Raw genomic sequence first — 21,148 nt, 5'->3', positions numbered from 1 at the left:
CAGGAACCCGCCTCCTGCTCCCCTGGAGATGCAGTTATTTTATGTAAGAGTATTTTTTTAGAATGGGTATTGCTTAATTCCACCACTGTACGACTGATTGCACTGTAACAGGTCTGGTCCCTGTGATGCTTTGAAGGCTGGAAATTCTTGTGTACTTTCGCCCAGCACGGTGAAAAACAGACCACACAGAAGTAACAGTTATTAATATACAACTTTAAAAAAAAAAAAAATTACTGTTAAAGATTTATTGCAATAATACAATAAAATTTAGAAAAAAAAAACAAAAACAAACCAACAACCAAACCATTTGTGTTCAGTTACATCGGAAGTTGCGGAGAGAGGCCGCGAGTTTTCGCAGGTGAAAAGCCACCCCTGGGTGTCCCATCTGAGACCCTTTAAAGGCACCTGACTGGGGCTGGGCACCCAAAATCAGGCCCTTTCTTGGCAGCTCAAACTGGCCACCCCAGGTCACTGGTCACGGCCAAAAGTCACGGCCTGAGCTGAAATTCCCGTGTTCGTTCATGCTACGCGAAGTGTTCTGTAAACTCTCAGCTGGCTGCCTTCAAATATCTATAATTACAGATATTCCTGTCCTCCCTCCCTCCCCTGCCCCCCTCCCCCCCCCCCAAACAACCTGGAAAACGTTGATTGCACTCAAGGTTTGGACACACACAGTTCTCCCTCAGCTACACATGTGCAAAACACTTTTAAAAAAAACCGCCACAACTTTTGGGTCCTGTTACAAAAAAGCGTTCCATGGAAAGCCCCACCCCCAACACATTTGAACACCGTCACCGTGCCCTTGTGCACTCTCAGAACGTGACATGGCTGCGAATAAATTATTCTGGAAAACATGGACAGGAAGTATATGGCTTAGAAAAGTTATTGTGTTGGATTTTCTTTCCCTAAGTTCATTCAGTGTACGAAGCTGAGTCATGGCCTGACCTTTCGGGGCTCGAAGTAGCACAAAGGCAGCAACGAAAGAGGGACTGAAATGCTTATGAAAAACAAACAAAAAAAACCCACCAGAAAGGTATTTAGATGGCAGGGTCCAGTGCAAAATAAATGAGCCAGAAGGGGCTGCACAGTATGAGCCCAGTATCCCATACTGGTGTGTGCTGGTTGCTCAGAGCTGCAAAGGATCCGAGAGCTGCAAGTCATAAAGTGCCATGAGCCAACAGTGCCCAAAACCCCCTGGGCCCTGATCAGGCTCCAGTAGTCAAGGGAGCCTGGGCTGTTCTCTTCAAACCAACCCAGCTATTAGACCAAAAGAGTGGCAGGAGCGAGGGTGTTGTCCTCTAACAACATGTCTGTGTTGCTAGTGTGGAGTTAAGGGTCTTTGGTTCAAAAAAAAAAAAAAAAAAAGAAAGAAAAATTAACTACTGACAACAGATGTCCAACCCCAAGGCCAAAGAGAAAGAGCTGCCATACAAGGGATGGGGAGGGGGGGGAGACTCAGTTGGAACCCCCCATGTGGGGTACGGGGCAGAGTGGCAGAAACCCTCCCTCGTGCAGGGAGGGGATGATGCTCTTACCTTGGTTGACCCTGTGGAGAAAACGTCCCAATCCTAAATGTAAACTGCACACTGGGAGTCTCGCTGAGCAGCCCTGTCCATGAGTGCTCCATCCCACAAGGCAGAGGAAGGGGAGGAGCACCTGTCCACCAACTCACCTGTCGGCTTATCCCACCTCCCGTGGTTTCACCAGCCAGCTGCGCCAGGGAAATGAAATCAAACTTCTTGGCATTCAGTAAACAAAAAAACAAAAAAAAAAAACAACCCCACTATAAACATAAAGTAGAACAGGGTTAAAAACACATGTAGTGTGGAGAGCGTGTGACTTCACCAAACTGGCTTGAAATGAGGCTTTTCTAATGCTGAGAAGTGGCAAGACGGTGTTGGAACGGATGGATATTATTGCAACAACACAATCCTGGATCAGCATCGAATGTGGGTCTAGCAGAGAACGTCCAGTGTTTCTTTGGTGTATGATATTAAGAGTAAAGAGCCTGTGTGCCTTGGACAGCACAACACGAAACTTCTAGAACACCTACCAGTGGAAACAGCATGAAACAAGCCAGTTTTTCTATGGCAAAACTGGGTAAAAGATTCACAACCAAAATCTAAAACAAGAGCAACTTGCTGTGTGAATTCCCTGCCCATGCTGATTCTTTGTATTAAAAATATGGCAACAGAGATTAGAAAACATGTTAAAAATGCATAATTTTCATGTCCTGAATGAAAAAAATTTAGAAATACGCATTTCTGCATTATGCAAGACAGATTTAAAACACACACACAAAGGAAAACCCTGTAAAGAGTTAAGAAAGTGGGAACTGCATTTGCACCACTGTCCAGACCGCGCCCTGAGCAGCCTCCTCTGCGCCCATCCCGATCCAAATGCTCCAAAACGTGTGTCTTCTTCAGAAAGTAGAGCTGGAGGTCGCTGGGTCCTTCGATATTCAATGCAGGCAGAACCAAGACACGAAGTGCCCTCAGAGAATCCGTCAGGAGCTAATTTACAAAACGGGTCCGTCACAGTCACCTTGGGTAAATAAAAAGGTGTTCTTTTTTTTTTTTTTTTTCGGTTTACAAAACAAAAGTCCTTGACCTTTTCTTTGTTCCAGGCACTACTTAACTGAATATGTAAGGTTTCCTACAGCACTGTTGGGGAGGGGTTCCTTCCACAGCTCCTGTGACCCTTTGTCCCTGGTTAGCGGTGCCCGGTGTAGGCCTTGAACCACGAGGTCACCGAGGCAGCGGCCGACGAGATCATCCCTCCGGCGCTGCTGCTGGCGATGGGCTGGGACACCTGGGTGCTCTGGCTCTGCAGCATCTCCACCTGCTGCGAGGGGATGTCGCAGAACCTGGGGCTCGGCAGGTTCTCCCAGTCTGTGCCCAGGTCCGTCTCCTCGTCGCTCACGTGCTCGTCGCCGCTCTCGTCCGTCTCGCCGGCGGCGCTGGGATCCACGAACTCCATGGAGTCCTCGAGATCAGCGCTGATTTCGAAAGGCCCAGACCTGTGAACACGGACACAGTGAGCCCTAGGAACGCCACAGCTCTGTCACAGGTCCAGCAGAGAGATCAAACACCCCTGGTCTTTATCAGCTGGCGGAGAAACTCACTGGTTGCGGAGCTGTGTTAGGACAGTGGTGAAACAAAAACACTTGGCCAAGGAAGTGACAGGGTTCCAGACCATGGAGCAGGAGCCATTCTGCTTTGGCAGGGATAGTGGAACACACACTAGTGATGATAACTCAGAGCTCCACTGGTGGGAATCTCAGCTTGATGTGGAACAGCTTTCACTTCCAACAGTAGCCCTGGCCAGGTGAGATGGCTCAGCTCTATCTCTCTAACTTAGGAGACCTGGCACAACTCACTAGTGGAGACTTCTCACCTCACCCTGAGCAACACCTCGACACCTTTTTCACTATGAGACTGGTCAAACACTGGAACAGCTGCCCATAGAGGCTGTGGGGTCTGCACTGGAGACACTCCAAACACCACCACACAATCACAGAATGGTTCAGGCTGGAAGGGAGCACAGTGGGTCATCTGGTCCCACTTCCCTGCTCAGGAAGGGTCATCCCAGAGCACATGGCACAGGATTCTGTCCAAATGGTATCTGAATATCTCCAGCAGGGGAGACTCCACACCCTCTCTAGATAATCTATTCCAATGCTCAGTCACCTACACAGGAAAATTCTTCTTCATATTCAGGTGGAACTTCCTGTGCATCAGTTTCTGCTCATTGTGTCTTGTCCTATTGCTTGGCACCACAGAGCAGAGTCTCATCCACCCTCTTGGCTCTCTCCCTTCTGATACTGATGGACATGGATGAGGTCCACTCTCAGTCATCTCTTGAGGCTGAGCAGGCCCAGCTCCTGCAGCCTTTCTTCATATGAGAGAACCTGGCTCTGCTTTGAGCAGGGGCAATGGGATGGATCTCCAGGAGTCCTGGCTAAACTCACCTGCACTGTGACTGTTCCCTGCTGCCACTGCCTGGTGGGAGAAGCGATTGCATCCCACTCCATCGGGCTGCCTGTACTCCAGCCCAAATCTGAATTAACCTTTACTGAGCCAAAGCAGGCACTTTCAGAGGCCTGTAGCCCACGGTCAGAGACTGTCAGGGTTTCACAGAAGCAGAGAAAGGCACATTCCCCACAGCGAGCAGCATCCTTGCCAGAATTCATTCCAAAGCTGCTCAGTGAAACATGAGCAAGAATTTCACGGAATCATGGAATCATTTAGGTTGGAAAAGACACCCAAGATCACCAACTCCAACGATAAAATACAGTAACTGTTGTAACACAGGCAAAAGTGTTTCTCCAGCCTTAGTGGGAGAAGGAGCCTGAAGCAGCGATTTAGCATGGAAAATTTTAATCCAGACAATTAAAGTTTGGCAGAATTATATGTATATGAAAACAGTAGTGTACAGAGGAGATTATCAGGCAACTAAATGCTTAGGTATCTAAAGGAAAATAGAGAGAGCTGGTTGTTGCAAACTTTGCAGCCAGTTTAGAAATTAAAGGCAAACACTCCCCTTTCATAATCCAGGAAGGAATGGGAGTGCTGCCTCCTGGAAAAGTGTTTTGCTTAACAAGGCAACATGAGAGGAGAGTCATCAAGTTTGAGGCCAGAAGGGACCATTAGATCATCTCAGGTGACCTCCTCTATAACAAAGGCCACTATGTTCCACCCGTTCTCCCTGTCCTGAGCCCAGTGACTCCTGCCTGGTGACAGCATCCACTCCAGAAACTCATCCAGCCTTGGGAGGACGACAGAAGGAAGCAGAATCCCCACCTTCATTCTTGTGGGTAATTAATCTGTGTTTTAAGCACATGTGCCTCATTTCAACCAGCTCATACCCTTTGCTCCCAATGGTGTCTCTAAAGCCATTCCGCAGTCTGGGAGACATTTTATCCAACTCTCCTGTGACCCCTTCTTTTACTATCTGGACCCAATGGATGCACCTGGAGCTCTGTAACACCTGCACAGGTACCCACTGTGACCCCTGGACCTTTTACAGTAGCTGCTTTCCAGGACACAGTTCTCCATCCTCTGGGTATTTCCTGCACTCTCCCTGTTTTCAGGCAAGCAGCAGCAAGCACAGATTTTTTTTTTTTCCAAACCAAGCTGTATTAGTAAGGATATATCCAGAGAACACAAGGTAAGTGGGAAGAGGCAGTTCCTCTTAGTGGCACTGCAGGTTTTTGAATAAAACTAGATCCATACAGGAGAACAAAGTGGAAAAGGAGATTTCAGAACAGTACGTTTAAGGGGGGAATAAAGCATTAGTCACATCAAACAAATATTTGCAGACTGTCTCAGAAACAAGTGACTTGTGGCTGGATTATCCCAATGGGAAATCAATGTTGTTTGCTTCCTTATATTTAAGTTCAAAAAAAAAAAAAGATGATTAAACCTGGTGTGTGCAAAGCCAGGAACTGATGTTCTTTTTGTCACGTACTGAGTTAACAGAAGAGTTGTCTTTAATCTTAATTTACATATAAATTAATATCATTTGAAGTGTCAACTTTGGTCTAGGGAGTTCACTGACTGGGAGTATTTTGGGAAAGGTCTGCCTAGGACGTTTGTCAGGGTTTACACTGCTGGGTGCTCTCAGGTATTCACATGTTGGCAAGGCGTGGGCAGGGTCACATTTGGAGCATGGCAAGGCTGCCTGGCATATGTGCTGCTGTTCCCTGGAGGGAAGGAGTTCCTGCTTCTGGGCATGGGGGAAATAATTCCATCATCAGCTACCAAGCCTCCAGCTGGGCCTGCCATACGCTGAGACACAGCAAACACACGTCTCTGGAATCTGATTTCCTACTCAGGATCCCCTTTCCCTGTTCTCTCTTGTCTCCTCCTGTAAATACCCTGAATTCTGTGCTCTACAAGTACGGCAGAAGAGAACTTCCCTCACAAGTAACAAGGCAAAGGCATAAATTCAGAAGGGATTCAGCCACAAGGGATTTGAGATTTTGCTTTCCTTACCTGCCCAAGTTCTCGGTGTCTGGGCTGACCAGGTACATAAGGTTCCTGAGGGTGTGCAGTGGGTGCAGCAGATCTAAATTTACATGCTGCCAAGGGGAAGGAAGAAAAAAAAAAAAAGGGAAAACACATGATCAGTTCCTGGAGGAAACCAGCAGGCACAGTTGGTATTTTAAAAGCTATTTAAAAAAATCCAAATGTGCATTTCCCCTACCTGAGAGAAGCAAAGGTGAAGGATATTAGCATTCAGCTTCTTCACTGCCCGTGTGAACCTGTGTCTGCTGAGATTCTCTCCACAGAATTCGCTGTTAAAACACCACACACACACATAAAGACACAGAAAGCAAAATGCTGTGAAAATACACTTGCTGGAGACATCAGCATTCCGTGCCCTGGCTTCCTAACAAACCCTGGAGTAAACATCCTCGCAGTGAGCTCTTGTTTAGAGTGTACAGCCAGTTTTAGAGTGCTCAGGAGATTAATTTTTCACCTGGCAAGACTGGTAGCATTTTATCAACAAGCACTGCTTGCCCTGCTCTCACCGGTTTCCACAGGACAGGTGGTGTAAACTGTATGAAACCCAAAGATCCACTGTGGCCAAACTGTTTCAGGTCTCCTTTTAAATCCTGCATCATTTCCTGTTCCCAACCTTTCCCTTCTGTGAAGGCTGATGACCCAAATAAAATCACAGAACTACAGAATGGTTTGGGTTGGAAGGGACATTCAAAATCATCCAGTTCTAACCTCCTGTCACAGGGTGGAAGGAAAAGCTGAAACCCCTACACAATTTTTGTGCCCTCACTTCAAAACCCACTATCTGAAACACTTAAAAAGAATTTCAGCAGCGTATTTGAGACCCCTAGAAGACTGATCAGGTGTACAGCTCCTTCAGTGCTCCTGTACAAATCCATCTGCTCCACACAGACATCAAAAACTTAACAGTGCTTTTCATCCCAAACGGGGTTTGTGTAACGCATTCCCCTGTTATGGCAGCCAGGAATGTTCCCCACAGGTGTTTTATCCCAAAGGGAATTACAGTCCTGGCATATTATAAGGCCTTGCTTTACAGCACAGAATGTAGCAGAGCTATTCAAGAGCTGCTGAATTGGGCTGGGATTTTGTGAAGCACAGGGGGGGGGTCCAAAAAAATGAAAAGTGCTATTCATGGACTTGTCATATTTCATTTCTAATTTCATGATGCTGAACACACCAATGAGAAAGGTGTTATTTCCAACTGTGATGGCTGCTCTACCCTCTCAGGAGGTAAAAAAGGAAGGTCTGTTAACTGTGGTCTAAAATCCTACTGTTGCTTTCCTCAAACAGCCCAAAAATTCACAAGCCATCAATGTTACCATAAAATCTGTTCCAGTTCATGACTTCGTTCCCCAAACCAAACTAATTTAGGATCAGCCCAAACTGGCCACTGATTCACCTCCTGTGTTTACTTGCCTGTTGCAGAGCTTCTTGGGAAGGTTTACATCAAGTATGAGAGACAAAGTGTTAACAAGCTGAGTTGCATAGCACAATGCAGCACTGATGGTATGAGCAGGGTTATTATGCTCCATATCTAAAAGAAATAAAAACAACATGAAAGTCTGGTTTTAAATGAAGCCTCGGTGGGTGTGTTAATGTGTTACTGAAGTCTACCCTGGAAAATGTCAGTTGTAAGTATGGAGAACAGCCTGAATCTAGCAATCATTTACAGTGAAATCTGTCAGAAGTTGGAAGAAAATAGTAATTCTTGGAATTCCTGTTAAGATGACGGCATGTGAACCATGTCAAAACTGTGAATAATTAACTTTATTTCTCTATTACATTGTGCTGTGTGTCCCAGTGAGCATTTCCTGCAGAAGAGGGTTTAAGCAGACTAGTCATAAAATCACAGAATGCTTTGGGTTGGGAGGGACCCTAAAGCTCATCTCGTTTCACCCCCTGCCATGGGCAGGGACATCTTCCATTATCCCAGGTTGCTCCAAGCCACATCCAACCTGGCCTTGGACACTTCCAGGGATGGGGCAGCCACAGGGACCTTAAAGATCACCCAGTTCCAACTGGGCAGGGAACCTGCCCACTATAATCCCCATACTGGTGTTTATATCCAGCTCAGAATTTGGGTGAGAACAAATGGACCTGCCAACTGCTCCTCAGCGCCTTCCGCTGGCATCCAAGGCTTCCGGAGCATCCCAGGTGCCTAAAAAAGCAGGCCTCGCTCCTTACCGGGTCCTTGTGTGGTCTTCTTCTCTTCCACCCAGTTGTAGTAGGCTGAGTAGTCCCCGTTGTTGGGGAGGGTGATCCAGGGCCCTGTGATGCTGATGCTGGTGTCCCCGTTGTGGTCGTCACACACCCACCTCCCGGAGAGGTACGTGGTCCTCCGGGCTTCCGCGAGCTTGCTCACAGTGCTTGAGGTCATGGCATTGTCGCTCTCGGACGACACGTCCGCGGGGTCTCTGCAGGGCAACGGAGAGAGGGGGTGGTTAAGAAAGATTTAAAAAAAAAAAATACGATCAAATACGCGTTCAGCAGGCACCGAGTCAGACTTCACCGAGGGCAGAACGCCTGGAAAACGCTCCTGCCGAACTTCTTATTCCCGAAACTACTTTGCTTTGTTCTGGGGTTTTTGATTGCTTGGTTTTGTAAAGTCACAGAATGGTTCGGGTTGGAAGGGACCTTAAAGACCACCCAGTTCCAATGCCCTGCCATGGGCAGGGACACCTTCCACTAGACCAGGTTGCTCCAATCATCAAGGGCAAAATGCTTGTAAGAAGCAGTCCTGCAAAACTCCTTATTAATAAAACTACTTCCCTTCATTTTGAGGTTTTTAATTACTTATTTTTGTAAAATCACAGAATAGCCTGGGTCAGAAGGGACCTTAAGGCTCATCTTGTTCCACCCCAACTGCCATAGGCAGGGCCACCTTCCACTAGACCAGGTTGCTCCAAGCCCTGTCCAACCTGGCCTTGGACACTTCCAGCGATGTGAATCCATATTTTAAGGAAGTTTAACACTGGACACATAGCTCAGATCATTCAGTAGGGAGATGGAAGTACCTCCAGATCCTGCTATGCTGGACCCCTATCTTTGGGGAACACACCTCCTCCCCCCCCCCCATGCTAAGGGAGCCTGAGCCTCTACCTTGGACAGACACGACTCACTTCTGGGTGTCTAAAGCTGAGCCAAACAAGCCCAAAAGGATCAGCCTTCCCTACCTCATGCTTGTCTTCACTTCTTCAATGGGGAAGATGACCGAGGTGAGCTCCAGGATGTGTGTCCTGCGCAGGTTTGCCAGGTGCTCGTACTGGGTTTTCAGGTCGTAGGTTTTCTTCTCCACCAGGTCCCCCAGCCTGCGGTTGTGCCTCTGGATCTTCTCCTTCTTCTCCTGGTGCCGCTGAGCCCGGCGATAATGCTTCTGGTTCTCCTCCTTGATCCTCAGCAGCCCCTCCGTGTCTGTTGGGAGCAGCAGCAGCAGATGTTATCCTTGGAAAAGGAGCTTGTGGTAAAGCTTGAGACAAAGCCTTATTAATATTTATGGGAAACAAGACCTATAGCAGACTAAAACAGAAAAACCCTGCTAAACTATTAACATCTTCCAGCTGCTCGGTGGCACAACTTTTTTTTAATCTTCTCTGAAGGTCTCCAAAGAGACTGCAACTGGGATTATTCTTTCCCTATCTTCTACCCAGCTATTTTTGGATTTGGAGCAGAAAAGCCAAGATTTCCCAGTTTAATTAAACTCTGAGGTAATCATCCTGACAGAAATAGCCTGACTGTACATGTTTGCACGGTGCTGGCCAAAAAGCCAGGCCCTGCTTGCAGCCAAAATCAAGTGCAGATAGCATCTTCATTCACCATTTCTGGCACCTCTGCTGCTGTTAGTGTCTTATTTGAACTTCACACTCATGGATGTGCTCTTAAAGCACTTGGATCCCAAGGGTGCAGACTCCTTGTTTCCACAGGGAACACTGGCTATCTCCCTTTCCAGTCCCAAAATGAGAACTGTGCTCATGTACTGAAGTGCTGCAACCTCCCGGATTCACTCCCACGCATCAGGCTTGGAAAAATATCCTTCAAGAGCATCTTGAAGCACCAAAGGTTGGACTTGATGATCTTAGAGATCTTTTGCAACCTTAGTGATTCTATGATCTGCTGATTCTGCTACAAAAATAACTGACTGCAGCAATGCTTCCACAAACATGTGGTGCTACAGAGAGTTAGTCACCTTTCAGCAGCATAGGGAAAGATTTCTTACACACTCTCCAAATAGATGTCTATAACTCTCAATTCACCCGAGTTTGAAGGGTGCCTGACCCTGCAGACACAGAGGCTGCTTTCTCTGAACATCAGGAAATTATTTCCAGTCATCTGACCTGCTGCAATCCATGATGTGTCTGGTAGGAAGGAAGATCTGATACGTGGGAGACGCAAAGTCCCAAACTAAAGGTGGTGATAATAGTTTCTTCATGCAGATAAGAACTAATATTCCTCATGTTCATAAAATAAGTGACCCCTGTTAGAGAAGCAGTAGTAAACCCAACTTTTCTCTGACAATCCCTTTGTGTCAGCAGCAATTCCTTTAAGCATTCCTCTACGCCAACAGAAAAATCAATTAACGCTCGCATTCATATTCCCAAACTCTCTCTTTGCATAAAGAATAAGAGACAGAGGAGAAAGAAAACATCCACCTGTTCAATTTTCACATTCATGTACTTGAAAGGCTACTTTTTCACAGAGTGAACTCCCTTCCCTGAAGGTCCAACAGCAATTATTTGAGAGCAGGGGAGATCACTGCACACACGTTTCCTCCTTGGAAGTCCCAGTGCAGAAACAACTGTCCTTTTCCATGCACAGCACCTCTGCTTTGTGACCCAGTTCATGAGGTGATTAAAACTTGTCCCCAGGAGTATTTCAGGACACCACTCTGTCCCATGTGCCTGCTCTGGCTGATAAATGCAAGCCCAGGCACACTGATCTCTGCCCAGAGAGCTCTGCCAGGCGGTTGCCAGCCTGTCTCCTTGAACTGTTCTCCACAGACAGAAGGCAAACACACACAGATTTTAAAACATTATTTTAACAAGTGCCAGTTACTGAGGTCTCCAGGAGAGTCGACCCCAAAAGCAGGAGGCCAGTGTTCTAGAAGTTGTTCTTATTTCAGGAAATTTAAACTATGCCACATCCAAGAGAAGCAAACCAACTTTTTTACACTTTCTACTACGGCCCAAGAGTGAACCAAGTTGGGTTCCTGATCTACTGGCTACTCGTGGCAAGAGTTAATTTTAGGTCTATCTGCAAGAGCAATTTTGGTGTAACTGAGCTAATACATGTTAGTTGGGCAACAGTTAGCTCAGTTTGTAGGTTAAGTCTAATCAAGTTCACTGTGAATCAAGAGAAGTTGCAAAAGTTGCAGATAGTACACTTCATAGAAGAGCAGAAAGGAGGAACTCCACTCCCTGGTTGTTGCAAACGTTCTGCCACCTTCAGAGCTGCACTTTGAGAAAAGGGGACTAAGTTCCTCAAAGTCACATTGATTTCCTCTTTTCCTTTCTTCCCAGGATAAAAAATAGTCAGGATTTCCAAAATAATAATCTTCTACCTACTGAAAACCTTGTTTTTCTTGGCCTTCCCATTCTCTAAACCAAACACCGATTTTCTTAGCCATTCCTTGTGTTTTATTCCCAATATTCTCTTCCAGACTTTCTCCAGTTGATCTGTATCTTTCTTAAATTGCTCAGATTGGACACCAGACTTCCACTGAGGCAGACTTCCAATGCTGGGCACAGCTGGACAACTGCTTCCATCTTAAATACAACGCTTGCATTAGTTAACCCAGGATGGGACTGAACCTTTCTGGAGCAGCATGAGATTAATTTTTATTTAAATTTGCAATTCCCCAGATCCTCCCCTGCCAAATCTCACCAGCATCCCCCACTTTGGGTTCGTTCTTCTCTTTCCTAAAGAACATGCACTCAACTTTGTCCTTTTCAGATGATATTGCTCATTTATCTGTACTATTTTGAACCTGATTCTGTTCTCTGCAGAAGTCATATCATCATCCACCTTGGCTTCCTCCACTCCACCTTCTATTCTACCCTGTGAGCTATTATGGGATATACTGAGCAGAACTGGGCCAGAACTGGCTCCTGCTGAGCTCCACCTGCCTCATCTCCTCAGTCTGACCAGTGTCACCACTCTTTGAAGGCAGCTTTTCTAACCTTTTGTGCCAAGCTTGCAGGGATTACAGAACAAATGTCTTTGTTTGCTCAAGAGACAGTTTCAGGTAGTGCCCAAATCCAAGTTACGTGCAGCTTCTGCCTCATCCTCCACTACACCACTTGATCTCCAGACCTATTCACAACCAAGTGATGCCTATTTTTACCTACCTTATCTTCCAGTTAACAGCAAAGTGCCCACAGGTTTATAACAGGATGACTGTGTCATCAGTTTATGTTTCTTTCTTCCTCCATCCTTTGAAAACAGGGACTGTTTTCACTCTGTTTCCTGGGACATCCTCTCTCATGTGTTTCCAAGTGCCCCAGACTACTTCAGCCTGTTCCTTAACTTCCATAAGGCCTTGCTGACACAACCAAAATAATATTTAGCTGTCTGTTTCCTTTCCTTAGCCCGCAGTCCTCTCATGATGTAAAATTTAATCTGGCTAAGCAGCTGGTCACATTTTCTTTGTGGAAAGATGAAGCAAAGACGGCTCTAAATGCTCCAGACTTCTCTGCACTGCTACTTGCTCTCATTCCAGTTAATTAACAGACTTGTCTACTCCTTCACCTTTTACTTATTATACATTTCCTACTGATAGTATCCATCCTCCTTATTAACTGAAGATCATTTTGCATCTCAGCTTTTTCACTGCAAGCCTGTGCTACTCCCTTATAACTATTCTCAGGTTATGCCTCTGCTTCCACTCTCTGTATTGCTCTTGAATTCCAAGTCATAAAAATATCCCTGATTCCACCAACATTCTTCTGAATGTGCTTCCTCTACTTCTTTTGCATGCAGGTTGTAAGGAGTGGTGCAAACTGACCCTACAAATTTAGTGTAAAACATCTAAGGAGTTTCTGAATGGAGCTCACCAGCCTACACTGTATTTCAGTGACTCTTGCTCAAGTAGGATTTTTGGGTTTTCAGACAGGTGTGGGTTAAAATTCAGCAGTTTCACAAAATCTGTAACAGCTGCAGAGCTGTTTGCTCCTCTTTATCAAGAGGAAGTGATCAGAAACACTACACTGAATAAAGCCATCTCCAGGGACACAGCCAAAAAGTCACAGGCTGCTAAGCATTTACTTTTAAAGCTGTTGCAAAAGGATCTCCATCCAGCTGAATAATGCCTGCTGTTTGCTAATTAAAACCCAGGCATGAAAAGGCTAAAAATCCACTCACCGATTTGCCTTCAAGTTGATTTAAGGAGTGATGGTTTGGAAATTCACCGTTTTTTTAAAAAAAAAAAAACCAAACAAAAACCTAATGCTCAAATTCACCTCAATTGATTTTTCACTCCAAGGCACGGGGAGTTTTTTCACTTCACAAAAGCAGGGGCATTACTCACGTCTTGTCATCTCATCATTTTCTTTGCAAATGGTCTGTTTCAGCTGCTCAATCCTCATCTTGCAAGACATTATTTTCCATCTCTGGGAAAAAAAAAAAAACAACAAACAACCAAACATTCAGCAACTCTGGGGCACAAACGACTTTAAACACACCAACTAATAATTAACAACAAAGGCTTTAGTGCACAAGTAGCAGGATGCTCTTAAATGGATCAAACAACTAAATATTTCATATAGTGTTCTGTGCACAGAAGAATGGCACAAACAAAACGAATGCTTAGTATGAAGTCAATCAGGAAAATTAGTTATTGAACAAATATCCAGGGAGAAATGAAAATCCTGACAGTTTGGAGCACTCTGCTTGCAGAGCCAATTTCAGTTTTGCTTACAACAGGCTTTTGGGGAAAGCAACACAATGCCCTCAAGGTAAATTGTAACTTTAAACTATGAGATCCAGGAATTCAGGGAGTTTAAAAACCGTGGGACACTTGGAACAACTCACCAGCTGATCAGTTATCTCTTTCCCTTCCATGGCCTTCAAAACACTAGAGGAAAAAACATGATTGAAAGTTTTATGACTATGTGGACTGGGTCTGTCTCCAGCAACAGTGCATTAGAGAGACTGTTTTGCTTTTATGAGAGTTCTTAGACTTTATATTCATTTAATAGCTTCGACTTACTGTTTTTGGAATTCTCTCTGTTTGGTTTTAAGATGCATCAGCCTTTCTTTCTTGTCTGAAAACCTGGAAGAGATTAAATGCTTTTATTGATATTTTGCACAATACAACACTTGTAAGTTGTCTGAAAAGATAAAAAGACCGAAGCTTGTGGGATTCTCCAAACCTCAACTATCTGTCTTCATCTTGGGAAGTCATGGCTAAATGTATAAAACTCTTGCAGAATTCTGGAGCATGTGTCTCACTGGAATTGCAACAGAACCTCTAAGATGAGGAAACATCAGTGTTGGATTAACAAACTTGTAAGCAAATTACTGCTATATCTAGATTTATAGCTTAGAAATGTCAATACTCTGTGTACTGAGAAAAACCTAGTACTATTAATTTCTCTAGTCACTAAAGGTTTTTAGAGTACTATCTCAGATAGCCCAAATGGCTGTTTTCAGCTCTGTTTCACTGGATGTCTGAGGTATGGGGACTGCAAAGAACTGATCAGAAAGGAATCTCTTTAGGATTCATCATCTTGTGCTTTCACCCTTTGAACGTGCAGCAGCCACATTCTGCCCCCCTCCATGTTCCACAGTGTCTTGGGAAATACATCTAAAGAAAATATGAACAATGCAGATGGAGAAATTACAACAAAGCAAGAAGTGACAAAGGTGAAGGTCAGGGCAAACAGCAAAATAGGGAGCCAAGAGATTTAAACATAAGCAATAGCAAGTGTGCTTTGTCTTCTTGTGCTTGTGTTACAGCACTGTCCTGACCTGCACCTCAAAAGTGCACCTTGGGTTAAGTCCAGGTACGAAAAACAATTCCTTCTATGTAGAATTGACCATTTCATCCTAAGAGAGGTCTAACATTTGTGGCTGCCCCATCCCTGGAAGTGTCCAAGGCCAGGTTGCATGGGGCTTGGAGCAACATGGTCTAGTGGAAGGTGTCCCTGCCCATGGCAGGGGGTTGGAACAAGATAATCTTTAAGGTCCCTTCCAACCCAAACCATTCCATGATTCTATGATTTTACCTACAACCCAACAAGTCCTTTATTCCAGGGATCTTTATTTAGAAAGAATAACACACTAAGCCCTGACAGGATGGCATCTTGGGCCTCCCTCTCTGCTCATCTGTGGGTTTGATTTTGGGTGAAACTTTAAATTGCTTCACTTTTTCCCCTCCAAGTGCTGAAATCTGAAACCTTGGTGGCTACCTTTGGGTTCAGAGCAGCATTGTAATCACCCTTCTAGATGACATTAGCATTAGAACAACAACAAAACCACTGGCTGCTGCTTCTGTAGTCAAGCAAAAATATCTGTTTTCCTTCCAAAACAAACCAAAACCAAACGCAGGTGCTTGGCATAAAAGCCAGAGGCCACACGTGAGCCAGAGGAATGTGGTGCAACTGGAGCCCGGCTGCTCACCCCAGTTCTTCCTGTGTGTCCTCACCCCAGGAGTCATCGTGGGAATGACAACAGGCACTCTAAGAGCCTCCTGTTTACCACAGGGCACTGCACACCTACTGTACCCCGACCTTTGGCTGCAACCAAAAAATCCCCTTGGCCCAGAAACACAGAGCTCAGCAGTCCCACAGCGAGGGAGCGCTGGGGTAATTTGGCAATCCTTGTTTTCAGAGCTGGATTAATGGGCACTGAACAAAAATTACCCGACTCACGTCCGCCACATCAGCAAAAAGCTGAATGAACTGTCAAGAACCTGGGAGTGAATTAAGTTCTTGCTGTGGAGGGGAGACAGAAGTATTTGTGAAAGCCTGTAAAAGTTACAGCTCACCACGTGATGTCAAACAGCTCCTACCAACTTCTTCAGCAGGTTTCTCCTAAGGAAACGTTTCCATTTCTTTATATAGCTCCCATTTTAATTGCATCTCATCGTGCAAACTCATTTTTCTTTATATATCTTTAGCCTTTCCATTTGGCACAGAAACAAAACTTCGGATGAGCTATTATAGGAACTCCCATAAAATGTAAACCGAGAGGGGAGAACATCTCAAATTACCCATTAAATGCTTCTCTTTCCTCAAGTCTTATCACATTAAGCTGAGATTTTCTAGGGTTACCTGGCTTATTTCCACGTGTTCATAATTAGGGAGAAGCAACCAGAAGGAGAGATTTCCTAATCTATAGGAGTTGATTAATGCTGAAGGAGTTGAGGGCAGCAACATTACTGTACATATTCACTATAATAAAACTCCCTTGCTGTGAGAAGTCACTGCTCCTAATCATAACCCACAGCCTAAAGAATTCAGACAATCATATTGTCTCTGGCTTTTGCCATCTGAAGACACATAAAGCAAAGCAATTCAGTAGGTCTGTGAAACACACTCTGAGAATTTATCCCTATGACAGGCTGGGGGACACTCCTGGGAGGAAGAAGAGTCTCTGAGCTGACACCACCACCACCAGGATGCCAGCTTGGCTTTTGGAACAGACAACATGTCAGTAATGAAAAGAAGAATTATTTTACTGGAGGACTTCTGGACTACTCATCCTTAATTGTAGCTCTCCTTCAATAATTAATCTCAGCAGCTCCTCAGTCTCTCCCCCCTCACAGATAAGAGGGTGTGATTTTTGCCAGACAGATGAAAACCTTCAATTTTACTAGAGTTTTTAAAAAAAAAATTAACACACAAAATAGTCCAGCGAAACCTGAAATAATTAGAACGTGAAATAATCTGTCTTACTGCAAGAAAACTCTAAAAATAAACCACAGTTGGATACAAGGAGTGACACTTCCTCTCTTTACTTTTCACTAGAAAGAGAAGGATCCATTTTTCCCCAATCTGTTACACTTAAAAAAGACAAATAGGAAGCCCAAATGCCCCCATACACTTCCACATCCTGAAGTTCTCACACCAGGTCACCCAGCAAAGCCCTTGCCATGACTCTTGTCAGCCTCCTCCAGCACCAGCTGATCTAAAATTAACCAAGGCACTACTAGAAGGCATAAAATAAACAAATAAATATCGGTGGCAGTAAACACAACCCCAGACCCAGCCAGTTCCCTGCACCTGTCCCTGCATGGCTTTGGTCACCATGAAAAATGTCTCTCCCTCTTTCAGTGGCCACATCCCAAGACATTTAAGACATTCAGAGGGGAAACAAGACAAACTGGCCTCAGAAGTGTCTCACTCCTACATCAGTCATTCAAAATATTAATTAAAGAAAGCAGACAGACTATTTCAAGCACAGTTTAAAAAATAACCCCATTATCTTCCAAATGCAAGAAGAAACCCAAGGTTTACAGAGCTTCATGCCTACACTGAGCAGTCCCCCTGCCATCAAGCACACTCGGGTTGTTCACGCTGTGTTATTCATATAGGTGAGTTTTTTCTTTAATTCATCAAAATAAACGTGGTATTTTTAGTGAATTGCACTTCTGCAGTTCATTCGTGGAAAGTTCTGAGCAGGAGGAGAGACAAAGCCTGGGGAAATCAAGAGTGTAGGGAGGCCAGGGGATAATAAAAGAGCAGTGATCCCCACGGATGGAACTGTGATGTCCAGGCAGAAGGGAGGAATAAAGGCAGAAAAAATAAAGAGACAAATTCCCGCAGTTAGGAAACACAGTATAAATATACAGAAGATTTTTTCTAGCCACAGACAAATGGGGCAGTGAAAGCAGCTCAGGAGGATGCAGCGAAAACTGTCAGACAGAAAAGCTGATCCTGTGTCATGTGAGAAGATATGAGGAAGATAAAAAGGGTCTTCTTTTCCCAACAAGCTGTTGCTTCTCATACTTTGGCTAAAGCTGCTTCTTTATGGCTTCATTTGTCTGATGGGTAGAGACTTCTTAAACCTTGGTTGATACAGAACAACAGTGTTTCAACTCTAACAAAGGCTACAATTGGATTTCTATAATTAAACCTGATGTTTAGCCAGAATCTTACAGCTACAAAAGAGGCAGGAAAAAAAACCCCTTGGTTTATGTTCCAAACTCCAAATCCAATTTTTTCATGGAAGCTACAGACAACCCCAAGCAGTTTTACATAGATACAAGTTTTCCACCTATTCTGGAAAGACTAAATACAGCTTATGGTTCTATAACACAGTTTCTATATATATAAAAAAGAGAAAACCCATCCAGTGGCAGGCTAAGGTCTCAGGTTTCCAAGCTGACTCACACTGGCTGACATCCTTTACCCATTCCCACGGATTTTAGTGGGAGACAGGCACCACTGTCCCCTTGTTTCTCAGGATACAACAAGCCTTCGGATTGAGGGCACCACCACAGCACACACTCCTCACCACCTTCCCAAAATAGCTCCAGGAATCGCTCCCAACAGCTGCTAATGAAGCTACCAATGAAGGACCAAGAACACAAGTGTCAGCCAAGAATTCAGAGCTATTCCAGTCGTGGCACTGGGAGACTTTTCAAGAATCTGGGATGGCCACGCTGTGAACGACAACAACGGAGGAGCCATCTGAGTCATACAATGAGAAAATTTGTTTATGGCCATAGCACTCATCCTCAGTGCTCCAGGAGGGGCAGGACAGCCCATGATTAACTCAAGCAGAGTGTTTTTTTATAATCCTAAAAGGAGGGCCACAACTAGGACTATTTATATACACAAGAAAATGTTTATTTTTTTCTTACACACCTTTCTGATTCTGCCTAACGATGCTGAAAACCGCCAGCTTAAGGCGAGTTGCCGAAAACAGAAAACACATTTAAAATAACTTAATACACGGGTCTTCCTTTGCCCTGAATTGTTTGGAGCTTCTGTGGCTACACCGACACGGGCACACCTGCTGAGAGCTACACCTGACTAAGTGACAGTCAGGGCGATATTGTTAACTATTATTAGAGTTATTATTATTTTAATAGAAATAAGAGGAACGTGCCGAGGGTCCCGCTCCGCCCGACCCCACCAGGCAGCCCCAGGGCCGCTCCTCACCCCACACTCAGAGTCCCCCGAATCCCATTTACCTCCCCCGGCCCGGGGGGACAACCCGGCCCCCCATCGGAGCAGGGGAGGCGCAGCCCAAGGGCCACCCGACCCCCCCCCCCGACCCGGGGGCAAGGGATGGAGAGGGGGTGGGAGTCCCGCCGCCCTCAGCGCCGCCGGTACCTCTCGGAGTCGCGCCCGTCGAAGAAGACGAAGTCGCCGCTCTGGACGCACTTGGCGCAGGTGAGGCGGCGGCGCGTGGTGTTGCAGAGCGGGCACCGCTCCACGGCCACGTAGAGCCCCTCGGCGTCCTCGTCGGCGCCCCGCAGAGCCCCGGCCCCGGGGCCGCTCCCCCCGCCCGGCCCCGCGGGCTGCGGCCGGCGGCCGCTGGGAGCCGCCATGATGGGCCGCGCGTCACGTGGGGCCCTGTTGTCGGGCAGGGGATTGTGGGAAGCGGCGCTGAGGGAGCGGGGGAGGGAGGGCGGCGGGACGCGGTCCGCGGGGAAAGCGCTGTTTCAGGCATAAAACTGCGCCCTTTTCCTTCTGCGGAAGGAATAAAAACCACCCCTGCCGTGCTTCCAGAGCGGGCGGTGTGTTGTATTCTGGTCGCCGGGGCTTCACACAGTCATCTGCACCAGAGCCGGTCACTGACGCTGCTGTGGGGACCGTGGATGCTGATGAAAGCCCGTCCCCCTCTATTTACAATAATATCAAACCCCACCTGTACAAGTAGCAAATACTGATGCGCCTCGTAAAGAAAGTGATAGACGAACAGGTTTCCTCAGCCCAGCTCCACTGCTGGAGCCAGAATGAGGAGTTAAATACATATGATCAGCTCGTGTGTAGGGGCAGAGAGCCCACTCTGCCATCCGTATATCATGGAATAGGTTGGGTGGGAAGGGGCCTGAAAGACCATCTCGTTCCACCCGCTGCCTTGGGCAGGGACACGTCCCACTATCCCAGGTTGCTCCAAGCCCTGTCCAACCTGGTCTTGGACACTTCCAAGGATTGGGCAGCCACAGCTTCTCTGGGCAACCTGTGCCAGGGCCTCACCACCCTCACAGCCAAGAATTTCTTCCTAATATCCAGCCTAGTCTAACCACCCCCCGTGTCAGTTGAAGTCATTCTCCCTTCTGTATATAGCAGGAAACAGCAGGAACATATACGTGACATAGTCCACACAAGCCAGAATAGCTTCAAGCAATATCCCCCTTCCAATAAAAAGCCCCAACAACAAAACATGCCCTGGTTGTATTTTTGTGTGTTTTTTTTTTTTTTTTTTTTTTTTTTGGAAAGCGACTCCCAGCCTACCAAGCCTGTATTGTTTCCCTTTCCAAGTGTTATCAAACACCAGCAGGAACAGCACTATGGAGAGCAGAACAAAGATTGTTGGTTTGAAGACAAGAGTTACCATAGCAAACATTAAGTTAATCAGTACTTCAGTGAAAAGGCTTTATCCATGCTTTTAAAGAGCACTAATTTTACCAGTGAAATCACATGGCAAGCTCTTAAGTAAAATGTGATTTCTTGAAGAAGGCTCATCTTAGATAAGCCAGAATCTTTTTTTCCCAGAATTCCAATAAAACCAGGTTGTTTTCACTTACAAAATATTATTGTAACTCAAGTTACAATAGAGTGCAAATAGAAGTCCAGCCCAGAGCTGTGGAAAGTCTCCAGCATTAGAAAGCAAACAGAAAAGTAAGGCTGTGTTTAAAAGAGATTTGAGTGTGGAAATCCACAGTTCAACAGTGACCCAGAAACTGATAACAGTTAAGACCAGTTTATCATGAGGAAGTGCACAAAGTTTTTCAAACTCTTTTCTGGAGAAGCAAAGAGATAGTTATAAAAGCACTTGTGAGACAAAGAACAGATACAGAAGGTGCAATCACACCCTCACCGAATCAGAAATAAACGTGTGACAGAGAAACTAAACCCAGGAAGACCCTGTTCTGTATTGAGCCATAGCCCATATTGTGTAATTCCATCAAGGACAGAGGTAGCTTTTGGCCTGGGTTGCACTTAAGTCATCTA

General features: G+C 45.6%; 1 protein-coding gene across 1 annotated transcript; it reads right to left on the bottom strand.

Moving 5' to 3' along the window:
* Window positions 1-1,950: 1,950 nt before the first annotated feature.
* Window positions 1,951-19,518, bottom strand: ATG14 (autophagy related 14). Its single transcript, XM_027662578.1, has 10 exons — window positions 19,301-19,518; window positions 14,227-14,289; window positions 14,049-14,091; window positions 13,546-13,627; window positions 9,200-9,437; window positions 8,211-8,440; window positions 7,443-7,560; window positions 6,208-6,298; window positions 5,997-6,082; window positions 1,951-3,019 (listed from the first exon to the last, which is right to left on the bottom strand). The coding sequence occupies exons 1-10, from the start codon at window positions 19,516-19,518 to the stop codon at window positions 2,713-2,715; spliced, it is 1,476 nt and encodes a 491-aa protein (XP_027518379.1). The 3' UTR covers window positions 1,951-2,712.
* Between the last annotated feature and the right edge of the window lie 1,630 nt (window positions 19,519-21,148).

This window comes from Corapipo altera, unplaced genomic scaffold (genome assembly GCF_003945725.1).
Source record: "Corapipo altera isolate COAL_440 unplaced genomic scaffold, ASM394572v1 169, whole genome shotgun sequence".
NCBI lineage: Eukaryota > Metazoa > Chordata > Aves > Passeriformes > Pipridae > Corapipo > Corapipo altera.
The sequence above is the reverse complement of the archived record's forward strand: the minus strand, read 5'-3'. Positions and strand labels throughout refer to the sequence as shown.

Bases quoted from the DNA above. Each gene is read 5' to 3' on its own strand.
- ATG14 (XM_027662578.1), bottom strand. From the start codon at position 19,518: ATGGCGGCTCCCAGCGGCCGCCGGCCGCAGCCCGCGGGGCCGGGCGGG. The intron at 14,290-19,300 runs GTACCGGCGGCG...AATCTCTTCCAG, and splicing joins GACGGGCGCGACTCCGAGAG to GTTTTCAGACAAGAAAGAAA. The intron at 3,020-5,996 runs GTAAGGAAAGCA...CCGTGTTCACAG, and splicing joins GACACCGAGAACTTGGGCAG to GTCTGGGCCTTTCGAAATCA.